The sequence below is a fragment of the Falco cherrug genome, chromosome 15 (genome assembly GCF_023634085.1).
Source record: "Falco cherrug isolate bFalChe1 chromosome 15, bFalChe1.pri, whole genome shotgun sequence".
NCBI lineage: Eukaryota > Metazoa > Chordata > Aves > Falconiformes > Falconidae > Falco > Falco cherrug.
Window position 1 is genome coordinate 14,758,504 of NC_073711.1, and position 17,670 is coordinate 14,776,173.

At 36.8% G+C, this 17,670-nt stretch overlaps 1 protein-coding gene across 2 annotated transcripts in view; it reads left to right on the top strand.

Annotated features, from left to right (window-relative positions):
- The window catches only part of STK26 (serine/threonine kinase 26), a 32,241-nt gene extending 17,028 nt beyond the window's left edge, over positions 1 to 15,213 (top strand). Inside the window, exons 4-12 of one of the 2 annotated variants that reach the window (XM_055727371.1) lie at positions 5,606 to 5,662; positions 7,329 to 7,437; positions 7,531 to 7,688; positions 10,205 to 10,390; positions 11,054 to 11,214; positions 11,881 to 11,974; positions 12,453 to 12,515; positions 12,607 to 12,743; positions 13,290 to 15,213. In XM_055727371.1, coding sequence (XP_055583346.1) covers positions 5,606 to 5,662; positions 7,329 to 7,437; positions 7,531 to 7,688; positions 10,205 to 10,390; positions 11,054 to 11,214; positions 11,881 to 11,974; positions 12,453 to 12,515; positions 12,607 to 12,743; positions 13,290 to 13,314 — 990 coding nt within the window. In that variant the 3' untranslated portion in view covers positions 13,315 to 15,213. The remainder of the gene's footprint in view (positions 1 to 5,605; positions 5,663 to 7,328; positions 7,438 to 7,530; positions 7,689 to 10,204; positions 10,391 to 11,053; positions 11,215 to 11,880; positions 11,975 to 12,452; positions 12,516 to 12,606; positions 12,744 to 13,289) is intronic. The other variant, XM_055727372.1, reaches the window with a different exon arrangement.
- Positions 15,214 to 17,670: the final 2,457 nt, after the last annotated feature.

The following is a 17,670-nucleotide window of genomic DNA, read 5'->3' on the forward strand; positions in this document are numbered from 1 at the left end:
CATGAAAACCTGCAAAAATCAAAAAGTGTTGAGTAAGTCTTTTCAACTTGCAAAACTGTCCAGATATAATCACCTTAAGTATGGCTTAAACGATCTGTGGTGCATACGTGTTTTAGATGTTTTTAAAAAAACCTAAAGCCATGTAATAAAAGCTAAAGTATTAACTGTAGTTACAGCTATCTTAGAAGTCGGGGGGGGTGGGGGGGGGTGGGGGGTGTTTGCTTGTGTTTGGGGTTTTTTTTGTTGGTTTTTTTTTGGCTTGTGTTTTTTCTTGGTGGGTTTTTGTTTGCTTGTGTTTGGTTGTTTTATTGTGGGTTTTTGTTTGCTTGGGTTTGTTTTTTGTTGGTTTTGGGGGGGTTTGGTTTTTTTGGGGGTTTTTTTGTTTGTGAATAGGGAAAGAAAACAGTCTTTTCATTATTTACAGCATTATAAGTATTGGAAGCAAAAATGGCGTTGCAAATCTGCCTAAGTACCTGTGCATCACAGTACTTTTGTCTTTGGCCTTACCATGCAAGTCTTTCACTTTTTACCCTTTTTCTTTGATATCTAAGTATAGTTATTCTGTCAGTGCTGTAAGACTATCAACTTGTGGTTAGGGATTTTTATTTTTAAAAAAATGTACTTTCTTTACCGCTGTGTGAGTTCTTTACATTTCGATTCTAAATGGATGAATTCTGAAAGATTAGTGCTGACCTCTTTGCTTTTCACACTTCCAATGTTTTTGGGGAAGGAAAACTTCTGTGTGTGGAGCTTGGGGAGGTGTTTGTGGAATTTTGGTTACTTTCCCATTCATATAAGAAATTCCTATTTTTTTAAAAAAAACCTAAACCCCAAAAAACTGAAAAATGGTTCACAGGAATGTTTTTCATCCCAAACTAGCACAATGGGAATTCTACTGCTTACTGTTCCCCAACTAAATGAATAAAAATGTCCACAAATGAGTACTTTTAGTTCTGTAATTAAAAATAAATAAAAGTACTGTTTGAGCAGTATCTTGGCTCTACGTTTTTCTTGGGCTAGATTTATCCTTGGTTACTAATACTAGATCTTTCAGCTTGAGATTCCTCAGGGGAGAGTGTATTAGCTTTGTTAAATGTGCAAAGACTCTTCTATGCTGCCTTTTCATTTTAGTAATAACAGGTATTTTGAGAGTTATCTCAGTCTATTATTTTTTTTTTTTTTACTTAATCACTATAGCTTTTAAGTTTTTATTAGCTATTATTCTAAGAATGGGTGTCAGCCAAAGCATTTAGCTGTGTAGTACTTTGCTGATGATTTAATTTCTCTCTATATTGTAGACATCTCTTGGAAGCAGTGGAATAGGCACAGTTGTCTACCAAATGACTGTATAATTAAAGGTTAAAGCACGCTAAAGTAAAATTCTGAAAATTAAGACATCTTACTTCTTGCAAAACAAAGTCCTAGGCTGCAGAGATTAATAGCAGTTTCCTATGGATATGACTAGTGTGAAGGTTGCGTTCAAAGTGGTCCCATAGGTTTGCTGGTGAATACTTGGCTTTATATATAAAGATCACTGAAAATATTCCTAGAAATAGTTTAAGATAGTGGCTAAAAAAGCATAAGCATACAGTGAGTAGAAGGTATTTAAAAAATATAGAGAATTTTTTTTTCCTTTGCATCTTTCTTTATAGGAAAACAAAACAGTTGAGCCAGTCTGCCATCTCTAAGATCATGTTTATGGAATATAAATAATTTACTAAAATATATTAATCCTACATGTAAGTTTCTCTGAAGCTCTAGGGAGTGCCATTAGAAATGGTTTTTTTTAATTATTTTTGCAGTGCTTAAATCAAAGAGAATTCATATTTTCCTGATTATACCGAAGCAAACCCTCAGTGCAAAGGCATTCAGGGTGCCTACAACACCTATTGGTATTCCTTAGTTGAGTAATCTAGATCTTGTTTAAATCTTACAATCTGATAGGTTTTATTTTGAAGAAATTGCAGCTGAGACCATGTGCTAGCTTCAGGTTTTTCATATGTGCCTGAGTTCATCCACTTGAACTGTAACAGAATATCTTCTGTTGTAACTTATTCTTGTTTTTAAACCGATTTTAAGTAAGCTTTGAATAAGCAGATGGCTCTTGTCATCAATTTGTAGTCACTTTCACTTTTATCTCCGGTGAGATAGCATATTTGATACTTAAAAGTTGTTTATGACTAAAACACAAAAGAAGAGACGTTAACTGTGAGGGTTTTCTGATTGCAAGCATTTCAGATGAGAGATTTTATTTTTGTACAGCCTTTTCTACACATTCTTCAGCTTTACAGTTTCCTTGCACTTTAGGATGCAAAGCTAGGCTTGTGGCTGAACCGGATGGAGTCGCCCAGTCTCAGGGAGCCCAGGGCTTACCAGCTACATGCAGGCTCTTCCAGATGCTCCTGCTGCTGAAAGGGGGAAGGGAAGAGTGTCTTTATTTCATTACTTGACTTACTAATTTGTAACTTAGTCAGCTCAGCTGATGCCATGTGAGATACTCTTATGTTTGCAGCCTAGCTGCTCATTAGCTACAGCTTGTACATCTGACTTGTACATGTGATTTTAAAAATATGGACAGTCCCTTAATATTTTTACCTAGCAGTGCAATGTTATTTGTCTGTTACCGGATATTTTACTCTTGAAAAACCTTATTGTTAGTACAGAGTGGCAAGGTCTACTTACTTGAGGTTCTTGGAATAAAGCTGATGGCAGTTTTCAGTTAGTGATACAAAAAGGTGCAAAACCCCAACATCTTTGTAATTTGGGTTACCTGTATGTCTTGAATTTTGGAGTTTGAATGGGAGTTTCCCATGGAATTAATCTTGGAGCTTAGGTATTAGTAATTTTCTTCTCGAATTTTCATTGGGTATCTGGCAAGAGCAGAACTGTTTTCTAAACATACTGGTAGGTGATGTACAAATATATCGTCAAAGAATGCACCATAATAAACACATTTGTGTACGGTGGTAAAATGTTCCAACTTCATATCGTGTGTTTCACAAATGCCTGTAGAAATGTACAAGCTTACAGCTGTATTAATGCAACTTTTGTAGCTATAAGATAACTTTAAATCCTGACGTAGATGTCTGTAGATGTTCTCATTTGTGGAAGGTCAGGATCTTGCCTCCTCATCCCATATTGCACTTTGATTGCAGTTAACATCACATCTCAATAAATAAAACATTCGTTGCGGAGAGTACCCTTGAAAGTGATAGTGCATAGCAATGCAGCAGTGTGAGTTAGGTTAGACAGCTAAAATGAGTGTTCTCCTCAAGCGTAATGGCTTGTCGAAATGTATTACTACCTTATCAGTTCAGGATTGATAAAGATTAAAGGTATTAAAAGTTACCTTAGTTCTGGCATGTTTTGGTTACACCAGTTTGTGAAGCTTGATAAAATACTTGAGCTGTACTTTACATGTGAATCCCATAGAGATAGATCTTCTCATGACTGAAATTTTATGCTTGTTTTCCCTATTTGTGCCATTTAGCCGAGGAGTTTAAATATCTATCCTTGTAAATATTACAGCCACCTGGGCTTGCTCTTTTCTTTTGCACTTAAAACAAGCCTGAAGTTATTAGTTTTTCAGATTTGATATCGAGAACTCTTGTAGTAGTGTCCGGAGACTTCCATCAGAATTATACAGCACTTTGTGCAGCAAAGCTCTGAGACAATCTAAAGATACTGTTTATTCTACATCGTCTATTTATACTTGATGGACCAAAAATAGCTAGGAAAAAGGTTGTTCATGCCTGTCTAGAAAATATCCACACCCGGTTACAGTGGATAGTAGCAGTTTCTTTGAGACATTATTTCAGAAACAGGGTACTTACTCATTTTCACCCTATACTGTTTTTAAATAATAGTCAAATCCTCCAAACATGTCCGGTAACCACAATGTTTGCCTTAAACTGGAGTTCCTTGCAGGTCTCCTCAGCTGACAAAGTTGGGCTTTGTAAAAACTGCTAAAATTAGCCAGCCCTTCCCTGCTGATCTCATAATATTGGAATAGACTCTCATAAATGGTGTGTTTTTTAAATTTGGTATAAATCTAATAGAGCCGACTTTGTTAAGATAATTGGATGCGGCGCTTTCAGAAACTGCACCTTTATTTGCATGTTGAGTTTTCTTTAAATTTCTGTCACTAGTCAGGCAATAGGGTGGGAAACCATGCAATGTAGAATGTAGGAGGCTTTAAAAAATACTTCTGTCGATAAGCTTGTCCTCTGTTACAAGGAACTAGCACTAGTAAATATCTGTTGGAAATTTAAACAGCATGTGTGGTACTTCAACAGGTCTGGTTCAGTTGAGTATTTTTAGTAATGGTTTTTATTTGAAATCAAGAAATGTTTTTATTTGCAGAATTACTTAGAATAGTAGCCCATAGATTAATATTTTGGTTTCTTCTGAAATGTGAGGGGACTCTGGCGAGCAAATAGCAGAAGATCCCAGTTTTGAAACATACACTCTGTAGATCTGATACCAAATCTTTCGAGTTTTGTGTGTGAACCAGCTACATACCAAGGGCAAAGTCAGCATCTAAAAACCAGTGTTAGAAGTATTTGTCAGTTCTAGTATTCTAGTAGAGACATCTCCACAAAGAAAACAGAAACTCACATATAGCCCATAGTGGAAGTGTACATGAACTTTGCAATATTACTAGAAATAATTTTAAAAAATATAATCCTAAGATAGGTGCCTTAAGTCATACTTTTTATTGAACTACGTTGCTCTTATCTTCGACCTTTTAATGGCTGATTTCAAATCTCTGATTGGAAAACTTCAGAAACCTGAGCACTTTTGTAGGGTTCCAAGCCTGGCAGTGCAGTTTCTCCTGGCTGGTGGTTGCGCAGCTTTGTACCTGAAAATTGGAGCTGCCCCTAGGGTAGCAAGCATGTTTTGTGGTAGGCTGTAAGTCCTTAGGTACAAGCATATTCAAGGGCTATCAGTTCTCACTTTTTGATGGATCTGACAACTTCAAGTTGACACTTGCAGGCATGTTAGATACACACTTGCCCAGTTACCGTGTAGCTGAAGAGGCACTTAGCAGCTGCCTCCATTAGGCTTTACATTTCTGTTGTCTTTGAAGTGTGTTCATACTCCCTCACTTGCTCAAAATTAAAGTAAGTTCTAAGTATTTTCCTGAGATGAGAGGTGTGGTGATGTTACAAGAACGTTTCCTATTGTAATGCTTCTGTATCACAAAAGGCTGGAATAAATAGTTGTAATGCAAAGACAGTCTTTCGTAAGAACTACAGCCTTACATTTAAACACTTAGTTTAAACTTAAGCCACCACCAAATCACTTTCTTCTCGAAGTTCTGTTGCTTTGGGTGAACTTTTTTAGGTGTCAGTGGAAAATGATTGGCGGGAGGAGTGGTGGTGGTGTTTGTTGCTTTTTTAAATACAGAAGTTAAAATTTAATTGATATTTAGACAACTTGCACAGGAGCTGTGTGATACAAGAAGTAATTACCTGTAACTTGGTGATTAACGGGACTCTGCATTTGTGTTCTCCTAATAGTATGCAGGTAGTCTATTCAGATACATGGGGTTTTTTTTCTGTGGCAGCCTTGGACTTCTAACACCTCATGCCTTCCTTTACAGGGCACAAAACTATGGATAATAATGGAATATTTGGGTGGAGGGTCAGCTTTGGATCTTGTAAGTATATGATTTTTTTGCATTATAAGTACTAGTGAACCTTGTTTCATTGTGCTTTCATATCTGTTTATATATAATCTAGTCCCTGGAGGCAACTGCTAATCACATCACTGCTACATTGTAATGCTCCAAAAAGTGTGAATTTGAATGATAATTCTGTTATATTGAATTGATGCTGATTTTTTTGTTTTTACTGTTTGTCCCTAAGCATTAGGAAGCATCCATTTGTTCTCAGTCAAATGTAAGGCAATTTTTTTTTCTTAGTATGAGGAGAAGTACTGTTCTTGCCATATGTGGTGGGTTTTGGGTTTTATGTTGGCAGCCCCTCCCATATCTCCGCCCCCTGGTAGAATTCATTACACTCGAATAAAAAAATGTTTCCTTTGGGATTGGGTCTCAGGAATGAATGAAGTGTGTGCCCACAGAGTACGGTTAGTTTTAACTGGTTAAAAGGTGTTGGATTTTCCATTTTCGGGTATTTTCAGTTAAGCATGAAAGTGCCTTTTACTTAAGATAGTGCAGCATTCATGAGGGATGTAGCTTAGAGAGTACAAGAGCACAGTTCACTGTATGGATGTGGTTTCCCCATACTTTCAGTACAGCTCTGCCTCAGCTGTAAAGCGTAGAGGCCCACCCTTTCCTGTAAGATAATACAACTCAGTCTTTGTTTGTGTGATTGTGAAGGAAACATGTCATGTCTTCAGTATTACAGAATGGTGTGTTCATTACATATTTGCTAACAGTGGTCCTGTCTGCAAGAGCTGAAGTATGTGCTTCGCTTCACAAATTGAGTTAAACTTCTTAATGAAATTACATCGCATCAACTCAGCTACAGGAATGTAAAAGCATAGTAATTACGTGTAGCATGTAGTACTTTGTAGCTCTGGAACTTGGTCTTTTTGAGAAATGAGCTGTGACATATGTACTCTTAACACTTGAATAATTGTGGAGTTGTCAGAAATTGTGAAATAGCCTTTACTAGTGACATTGAAACCACTGAAGAATAAAACTTTAAGTTTTGCCACATTTACCTCACTTTGCCATACCATAATTTCATGGTGTTCTCTGTTTCAGTGCTGTGTTGATATTTTTTTATAGCAGAATCACCCACCTTAATTGCTTCTGTTTTATTTACATAGCTTTCTAATGTGCAAAGCTTACCCTTATTCCATACTAGCAACTTTATAGTAGCACATTATGTTCTTGATGCAAAAGCAAGCATGGTATCAAAAATGCTGGAACAAGAAAAAAGAATGCATCATAAATTTTAAACCCCACAGTCAATAGACTAATTTATTTCGAAATAAACTGAATTTCTTCATTTGCTTAATCTAAAGTGCAAAATTCAGTCTGAAGTGTTTGCTGTCTGTAAGAAACTATAACTTTATGTTAAGCTTTTCACGTGCGTTGCGTGCTGAGGGGAGTGCATACTGTATGCAGTAGAAAAGTACCAGCATTTTCAATGTATTATCAATAGAGGACATGTAAAGATGATCATTCCATTGGCACCTGTTTCTGATAGAATGTTGACATACTTTATTAAATATTCTGTTAATTCTGTTAGTTCTTTAAAAAAATCTTTCAAGTTTAAGATTTAATTAAATCAATAACAAGGCAAAAATTAGATACAAGACTAAAATTATTTTAATGTGTCTTTTTTCTAAAGCTGCGTGCTGGCCCGTTTGACGAGTTCCAGATTGCTACCATGCTAAAGGAAATCTTGAAAGGTCTTGACTACCTACACTCAGAGAAGAAAATTCACAGGGATATAAAAGGTGCATAACATTTTAAATGTTACTTTGTTAAAGCCTTTAAAAATCATAAGAGCAGTATTCTAATTGAGATACTATGTTTTTCCCTTGTGGCAGCTGCCAATGTCTTGTTATCAGAGCAAGGTGATGTTAAGCTTGCTGATTTTGGAGTTGCTGGGCAGCTGACAGACACGCAAATTAAGAGGAATACCTTTGTTGGAACTCCATTTTGGATGGCACCTGAAGTTATTCAGCAGTCAGCGTATGATTCAAAAGTAAGTATGAAAGTAGAATACCTTTTCTGTGTATCTGCAGATCCAACAGAAATGCCTTTGATTTTTGTGGTTTTAGCTCTATTAGTATGGAGAAAAAAAAGTGGATTTCAAATAATAAAATTAAAGGTACAATTGAATTGTTCTTACACAGTAGTTATATGTCACTGTACTCGCATGCAAGACACATGCAAATCACTAAGTAAAATGATACTTTCTAGTCAAGATTCTTTCAGAGAAACTCCCTGGATGCTTTCAGTGTTGTGGGTTAGTTGGTTGGTTTGTTTTTAATTTCAATTCAATGTTTTGCATTTAATTCAAACAGTGGTAAAGTTTTCACAAATTAGAATGCCATCAAAACTTATCAGCTTATTTAAAGCCAAGATGGTGGCTGAAATGTTACTCTTTCCTCAGATTTTTAGAAACAGCTCTGGATATAATTTCTTCAGTGGTATTTCTGAGGACCTGTGTAATGCTGAAGGTTTTAGCATAGGTGACTGATCCTGAGGAGCAAAAAAATTTACTTGATGGGTAGCTGTGGTAGCATTACAGTACCTTGTACATTTCTTTGTCATGGGAGCTGTTGATGGATGACCGATTGCAAAGGAGAGCTTCCTTATGTGAACTAACAGTAGAAAAGCAGACCTCTGCCATGTTGTTCTGATGGTTGGGAACTGCTGCTAGAAGTGACAATAAGAGGGAACAGTCCCCTCTTCTCCCGTGTGTATACCTACAAGATGACCTATGTATGGCTAGTGAAATGGCAGTGTATTTTGCTGGCATTGGGTTTTCTACACCCTGTGGATGCAACTTTAGATAGCAAGAAATCTAAAAATCTTGGTATACGCAAAGTAATACTTTCATACAATTTTTTTCTCAACTGTAACTGTTCTTGTGATGTGCACATAAAGAAAAGACTGTTGAATATCTGAGATGTCTTGAAGATATTCACACTTCAGGAGACTTTCCCAAGATCCTTCAGACTTGATGGCATTTTTGTACATGTCACAAGGGTTCTTGCTGATAAGAAAGACGTATGTTGTAGTTCTCATGTTTAGGGTTTCAGTGGTGCAACTGTAACGTGCTCCCCAGGGCATTTTGGAAAAGGGCTCTACCCTGCTTTGAAAATGCGTGTAGTCCGGTTGAATTGAGAATAATTTGTCTCTGCTTGCCCTGTGTATAAATCAGCTGTATCACCCCTCATTTATGTTCTCCCAGCAACCTAATCTTCTGCCTTCCATATCGCCTCAATATGTTGTGAGAGCAGTGCCCTCTCCCTTTTCTTTCTATGCCAAAAGGCTGGTGGGAAAGCACAGAAGATGCAAGCCTTTGATAGGACAGAAGAAGGGTTTTGGACAGGATACACGTCAATTTCTAGACTAATACTGACGCGTATTTTGGCACCTGGACTGAATTCTAACCTTTCTCCTTCTGTCCCTACTTCAAAATGACAGAAAATAAAAAATAAATTCATACATCTTCGCAGTGGTAGAGATTTACAAGCCCTATCTCTTCTTTCAAGACATTTTGCTCCAACATGTAGTTGTTGGTTATGATATTTCAGTAATAAACAGTGAACTAGTTTAATTCTTCAATATTAAGTGCAGGTATTTTAGTTCTTGTGAATAGGAAAGGAATATTGGAGAGTTGCAAACTGTAACTCTTGTTTACTCTATGGGCAACTTCAATTTGTGACTTCTGTGCCAAGCGTAGTCAACCATTGCCAGCCACTTTTTAATGTGAAGCATCTTTAGTGACCTTAATAGCTATTGTAGCTCATCTAAGAAGATGCAAGTAGTGTATATTTCACTTGGGAAAAATCTCTAAATTGGGAAATAATTTTATAGTTCATAAGGTATTTTGGTAGAAAGACAGAATTTTTTATAATGCTTACCTTTAGCTAAAATAAATACCACTTCATTATTCTTCAAAAACTTACACTGTGAACTTGGTATTTCAGGTCTAACTAGTTGATCATCTTCTAGCTAAATTCATCAAGCAGGCTGTTAGGAAAGAAATGATCACCTGCTGGATTTCATTCAGCTTTCTGCTTTGTTCCTTTAGAGTGAGGTTTTAAAAAGGTTGGATACCTCAGTGCATCTACAGTTTTAAAAAGTACCGTCGGCATGCAGTTTTTCTACCCAGACAAAAATCTGAATTGGGCATAGGAAATTAGTGGCAATGTGTAATTCATTATGTAGAAAAAAATCAGAGGGAGATTAACGTTTCTGAAGGTTTTTCCAAAAGCATGTGCATTTAGGTGCGTTTGCTGACAGTGTTGCAACAGCAAGTGTGCAATAAAAGTGATGTTGTAGATGTTTGTCTTTAAAGACTAAGTCAGCCAGGCCTTTGGGAATTATAGCCTTCAAGTATTAGAAAGGAATCTTTGTGCATTGTCTACTTAGAGCAAAAATAATTTTATAGATAGATGAAGTATATGTGAAGATTTCAGTTATTAAATGCTTAGTCACAATATTTTGAACTAAATTTTGAACTAAAAGTAACTTTTCCCTTCTCAGGCTGACATCTGGTCATTGGGAATCACTGCTATTGAACTAGCCAAAGGGGAGCCTCCCAACTCTGATATGCATCCGATGAGAGTTCTATTTCTCATACCGAAAAACAATCCTCCGACGTTATTAGGAGAATTCAGTAAACCTTTTAAAGAATTCATTGATGCGTGTCTGAATAAGGACCCAACATTTGTGAGTAGAGAGATATATGTGTGTGTGTGTGTGTATATATATAGACGTTTTGGTTTTGTTTTCTACTCTCTCATGCTTGTGAAGTATTTTGCTGGTGTAGCATGTCATAGTTGAAATAATTTTAGAGAGTGTACTTTCCACTGTAAACGGTAGTGGTGCTTTTTAATAGCTGTGTCTCCATCCTGGTGTCTTTTGTTTAAAATACTGAAGGGAGGAGGGAGAATGCTGAAAGAAATTATGGTGGCAGGGACAGCTTCCTAAAATGCACTCAAACCTAGGATAATGTCAGAAGAGAAACTTTAACAGAGGAGAGAATCTTTTTTTTTTTTTTTTCTTTCTTTTTTTTTTTTTTTTCCCCCTCCGGCAGAACTTTTTCTGCCTGTCTGAATTCTGCTTACAAGGAAACGTTGCATTGGACAATTTTGATTAGTCATTTTCCTGGGTGTGTACCTTCTAGCATAGAAGGATAAGGAGTATAGTCTGTGTGTGACTTGATCATATTTTTAGAGTGCTTGTAAATGTGGATTACTGGTTTTCTTGACTTCCTGTTTCAGTAATTTCCTGATGCTTTATGAGTTAGCTTTAGGAGTCAGTTGTCTTACTAAATCTCCCTTATTAACATTTAAAATCATGAAATGTTAGCATAACTTTAAATATTTAAAGTGTTTCTTTCAGCGTCCCACTGCAAAAGAACTTCTGAAGCACAAATTCATTATGAAAAATGCCAAGAAGACTTCATATCTGACAGAACTGATTGATAGGTTTAAGAGATGGAAAGCAGAGGGACATAGTAGTGATGAAAGTGATTCCGATGGTTCAGATTCGTAAGTTTCTTTTCAGTTTAGTCTCCTTTTGGCTTTTCTTTTTTCTTTTTTAAATAATGTTACTGAAGTAGGTTTGTTGCAGTTTCTCTTTGTAATTAACACCTCTTCTGTACATCTGTCTCTGTTCCGTATGTTTTTCATTGGCTTCTTTCAAGAAAACCCCTTTATGACCCTAAAGTCTAATACATAAGTTGTGCGCTCATTATCTCTTTAAGCTTTCTCTCTCTGAACTCAATTTCAGTTCTGTTTAAGTTCTGTGTATTGCCTAGTCTGAGGCTAGTGGTTGTACCAAAACCAATGAATCACAATTAGAAACATTGCAGAGCAAGGGTGAGGTGTGTGAAGAAGTTTGTACAATGCCTGTGGAACATACATTCTGTAAGTCTCTTGCGTTTCTGGCTATCAGGTAACTTTAAATGGGATGCCATGGGAGAAGGTAGGCTTTATGTGTAGATAACATCTTCTCTTTGCTTTGATGGTATTTCAGTTTATTCAGCCTTTCAAGTTGTTTTTCTTTAAAGTTCAGTTAATGCTTCGATACCCAGTTTCCTTATTTTAAGGAATGTGGAACTAATCCATAGAGATTTATAATGTATTTGGGTTACCTATGCTTGCCGAGTGTTATGTTGTGGCTAGTATTATGTACATCGTATCCCTTTCCTTCAGGGAGTCCAGTAACAAAGAAAATAACTCTCATCCTGAGTGGAGCTTTACAACAGTTCGAAAGAAGCCAGATGCAAAGAAGCTACAGAATGGGACGGTATGTGCAGTCTGAAGAGTTCTTTCTAAGTGCTGGTTTTGAAGCCAGTTTAAGGAAGATAGTGGTAAACTTAGCAATTACTCACTTTTCATAAGAAGTAACTATATTTTTGTAGTTCAAGAGATGATGCTTGTTAGTGATACTTCCTATGCCCATGTCAGCCTTCAGTGCGAAATACACCGCATACTAATAGATCAGTATCTGTTCATAGAGATGTGAATTTTCAAGACGTGTGTAATGTTAGAGAGGAAAAACTGAACTGTTTTTCTGATGATATATGATATTGTTTCAGATATGTCATCAGGCATCTGTTTCCATATCACATAGTGTTTGATATATTGGGCCTTGATTGGTTTTGTAACATATTTCAAGTGCTTTGTTGAATTTAACTGAACTTCCAAAATCACGTGCTGTGTTAAATTCACTGTATATGTTGTATAGGAATATGCTAATGTAATCCTTATTTGTTAACTTTCAGGATCAGGATCTTGTTAAAACCCTGAGTTGTTTAACTATGATAATCACGCCTGTGTTTGCTGAGGTAAGCCTTTTGACTTAAAAAACTTCTTGGAAAATATTACCCAATGCCTGATAACTTTTATAAGTTTTATCTGTTTTGGTTTGCTACCCAGCTCAAACAGCAGGACACAAATAATGCTAGCAGAAAGAAAGCAATTGAGGAACTTGAGAAAAGCATCAATGTGGCAGAAGCAACGTGTCCAGGGATCACAGATAAAATGGTGAAGAAACTTATGGAGAAATTTCAGAAGTAAGTTCAGGAATTTTTTTGTATTCATTGTTTTAAAAAAAAATAAATTAAAAGAAAAATTTTATAGTAAGAACTTATGCACAGGCAAGGCTAGCTGACACTGAACAGCCTATGTTGGGTAAATCTGAGTGCTTTAGCGTTAAGTGAAATATCTTCTGTGCCCCGTGCTTTTAAACTTTGAGCTTTGGTAGTTAGAAGTAACACTTCTGTTTGAGACTAAAACTAATGGTAACAATTACTGTATCTGTTTGGTCTAGTGCTGCAATTTTACTGTAGTTGTTATACCTTGCTTCCTTTAATTTAGCCTGCTATTTTGTTGTAAGCATATTTGTAGCCAGTAAGGGAGCAGGACGATCGTTTAACTTCTCTTTGTAGCGATTTTTTTTATTTTTTTTTTTTAGAATGTCACTTCTGATGGGGTTTTATTCCTATAAACTGTTGAGATGAAGGCATATATGAGTTTAATGATGCAAACAGTTATGTGCTGTTAGCCAAGCTGAAACAATATAATTAACAAAATTCTTACTTGCATTTTTTTATCCATAGATTTTCTGTTAATGACTCATCCTAAGAAACTTCACATAATTGACTGCTGTTTCGTATGGACCCAGTGAAACCCACCAAAACTACTTCAAGCTTGGCAGTGCTTAGCTCATGAGCTCCTTGTGCCTTTTGGATCTTTGCAACATATTGATGGTGATTGAGGATTTGAAAGAACCTACTCAACTATTTTGTGGCAGTGCACATGGTTTTATATTTTCAGGAAATTATTTTGTAAAGAACAACTTTTAATATTGTAGTTTCACCTGTTTAATCTGATAAATGTTGAGGTGCAGTTTTGCTTTTAGAAATAACCATTACTTTAGTTAATAGAAAGTGCAAGTACAGTATGTTTTGATGCTATTTTGTTCCTGTACATGGGGATGTACAGGTCTTTTGTATTCATGAGTTAAACTTTTGTAAATCACTAACAAGCTTCAGAGAAAATAGCTTTCTCACAAGCGTATTCAAAACATGTAATGTAGTGGCAAGGGTATTGCTGTAGCACCTGCTTCAACCAGCATATAGTTATCGTGCCCTGAAAAACCTGCAACAGTATCTATTATAATTCTAAATTGGTACAGTATTTTAGGCAGCTCTATGATTAAATATATTTGAGAGCAATATGTCAATAGTTTGCAGGTGATATGTAGCAACAGGTGTATCCTGATGTACAGTATATGTATTACCTTTTAGAACAGGTTTTGAAGTAGTAATTCAATCTTATATCATCATGGTAGGAAAATTTAGAGCAATACAGTTGAGGGGGTGGGGCTTTTGGCAATAATGGACAATACCTGAAGTCCAGTTTAACTTAATTTAATTTTTTTCCTCTGAGTATACATGCCTGGGTGGAAGGGAGCCAGAGAAGCCGAGCGTCACATGATACATACCTCACAAGCAGGTATAAGTGTAACACCAGCGTTCTGTGTGGTGGTGTTGTTTCTCCTGTAAGATATTTATACACATTTTTGTTCTTAAGTACGTTAAATACAGTACATCAGCATAATTTGTTTATAATTTTCTGAAAGTGTATTTTAAATATGTATTTACCAGTTAATATGCAAATAACGGAGTTATAGATATTCTTTCACAAAAAGGTAGTACTGTGCAGTACGGAGTGATTTTTTTTTTTTTTTTTTTTCATAAGAAGTAGGTAAGACTATAAAGTTGCTTTCAGTTATATATTTATGGTACTGCTAGTTGGGTAATATCTTCTCTTTTGGGGTTTTTTTTTCCCTTTTTCAACCCAGTATGTATATTATGCTGAAGTTTTGAACTGGGATTGTTTTTCAATACTTAGTTGTGGAACTGTTGGTGTAAATTTATTTTTGATAAAAGCTGGGTGTGTTTATTTTATGGTTCAGACCTGCACATTTTGTTTTTGCACAAAAGTCATTTTAAAGAATCTGAAATATATCTGCCAAATACTGAAAAAGTAATGGTGTGCAAGTAAATACTGCATTTTTAGTCAAATGTTGCCATTACATCGTTTTTATATAAAGGACACTTGTGAGAGATGGTGGTTAGATATGCCAAGGACAATTATTTTCAATGGTGCCTACACTGTAAAAAAATTACTTTTAACTCCTTGTTTTAATTTTAAAAAAATGTTTCTGTTTAAAACTTTCATCTGCTATATAACTGAAATTCAATTAGAATTTATATCTGAGAAAAAAAGTCTGGAAATAGTTTTTGAAAACAATGTTATGGATTAAATAAATATTTTTATAAATGTAAAAGCAGCAAAAGTTGTAAATACAGTTGATCTGAAGCTTTACAAAATAACTGCATCACAGAAACAAATTGTAGTGTTCCTCTAGCTTCTGTAGTTGTTAGTCTTGTAAATCTGTTTATAGATGAAGCTTATTTCAGTGTTTTGGGGGGGGTTAAATGGTTTAAAAATAAATATTTAAGTTCTGTAAACTTTCATGAGCTTGTTCTGTTGTTCTGTTTTGGATTTTAGTAGCTGTGCAGAGGTGTGGATATGCCTCTTACAAACTTGTGTTCTACTTCAAGAAAGGTGTTCCTGGCACAGAGTCGCATGGTTGCTTTGAAAAAGTTTGGGCCCCCACCCCATGCTGTTCTTGTCTGGAGGACACCTACTAGTTGCTACGCCACAGGGAATGGATGGAGCAACCCCAGGGGTCAGTTTGATTCCATTCCTAAAGAGGAGCCTTCAGGATCTGTGTGCTCAGATGAACAGGCGTGGCTAGTGACAACATGGTAGAGGTGTCGGAACACTCTGATGTCATTGTGAACTTGTCATTGTGGAGGGGAGGTAGAAAAATGCCTGTGCCACAGTTACCTCGGCTTTCCCTTCAGCAGTCTCAGCCCAGATCTCATTTTAAAGAACTCCATCCAGATTTCTCAGAATTAAAAATGTTTTTACTTACATGTCGCTTCCCTTAAGGCATTCATTTTATGTGGGAGACCGAGGGGAGAGGTGATGGGAATTCCTCCCAATTTTGTAACTGGTGGCTCTATCCTGTTGACACAGGGTCTTTAATCTATGCAACTCTGTAAATGATTCTGGGTAGGTAGGGTTAGTGAATTAATTGGGAAATTGGAACTTGTCCTGTTTGTGATACGACTTCAACAAGTTGCTGAACCTATGGTGCCTCTTCTTTTCCGGTGAAATGGGTGGGATGTATACCTACCTCGTAGGACAGCGTGGGGAAAAACTCATCCGTGTGTGTATAATACAGCCTTTTTCTCTTGCAGCACAGTCCATTCAGGAAGTTTTTTTTATTGTACTGCATATGGTATTTCCGCACCTAAAATCTCTGTGCGTCATAACTATATATGACTATAACTCCTAAGAATGGCTATCTGTATTACTGGTTTCCAGAGAACAGTTGTCTTTTTTCCCCACCGTGTGTTAGTTATTGATGAACTGTGTAACTTAATCAGCAGTATTCTGTTGCTGGCAGATAGCTAACGGAAAGATATATCGAAATATTCATGCAGGCACCATCTTCTCGCTTGTTTGGTTCGCTAGGCTTCCCACTGTAGATTGAGAAGAATTGATACTGAAGTAGTCTTGTCAAAGTAGTCTGAATCGCAGAATAGAGAAATGTATTTGTTCTTGGGTAGGTGAGTCCTTTAGCAGTGTAACCATTCTTAAAACCCGTGGTCTCTGACTCCTGTAGTATGACTCCGTACAGTAAGCATGTAGTAACGTAACCACCTGTTCTTGCATTCAGTTGAATGTCTGTAGCTGAATAGGAGAGTACCTAGGTTCTTAATGTGTTTGCACAAAGTTTAGCAATTGTTAAAGGTCTGATTTTTATCACGCTGTTTTATGACTTAACACTGGAATAAAATTATTTTCTTTGCAAAGTTTTAGTGGTATGTATGTTGGCTTGTCTTATTTCACATTTTGCCAATAAATGTAGTAACACTTAATACAGAGATGAGGTGAATACACTGAAACCTGTCTTAGTGCTTCTCCAAACTGAAGTTCTTTGTATACTGTGTACATTTTGCTTCTTTTTGTATCCTAACGCGCGCACTTCTACCGAAACAGGTGCTGAACATCGTGCGTCTGAATCTTAAGATAAGATACATCACTTTCAGATAAAGCTAATGTGAACCTGTTACTTCAGTCTAAATGCACTAAGTAGCTTCGTGTTTTGACACTGTAATGCTGCTGTGCCCCCTTTCATAATCCTTGCTTGTGTAAGGGCCATGAAAGTTTACAGTTTCTGGGTACCTGTCTTTCACCCTCAGCAGACCAGGTCATTCCATGTCCTTTCTTCATCCTCGTTTTCTTCCCTAGTGAAACACAATAGATGTTCTTGCCTCTCCTGGGTGATTAAGACTGAGTGGGAACCATGGGGAAAAGGACTCACTCAAGGGTGCTTTCAGTTGTTCCTTGACATGTAAACCACTGCTTACTGCGATTGTTCCTCTATTTCAGCCGGTCCCAAGAAAGCCGGTTCATGCAGTGAATGAATCTAGCTTGGTGACATTAATTTCTGTCACTTACAAGCTGCTTTGTTCCTCTGCTGTTGTTGACCATCGTGTAGGATGTGCTAAGGCACAGTGCACACGCTGTGCTCTCTAGTCAATGGAAAAAACCCCAAAATAGTTCCTAAGTTCTTGTTTCTCCTTTTCAATATTGTTTTCCCAGTGTAGTCCTGAATGCCGGAGGTGGCAGCTCCTGGAGATCGGGTGGTGTGGCTGTATGCTGATCCCTGTTGGTGTGGGACTGTGTGTCTGTTCTGGGATATGCTCAAGGTAAAGCTGACCCGGGCCAGGCTTTGCCTGTGTCTCCACATGCTTTCAGGAGCTAACAGTGATTGTAAGTTTGCCTGTGTGCTGTAGGCGTGACCCGTAAGGGGCATTTCTCCGAGGGCTGTGTGCGCAGTCTGTATTTGATGCT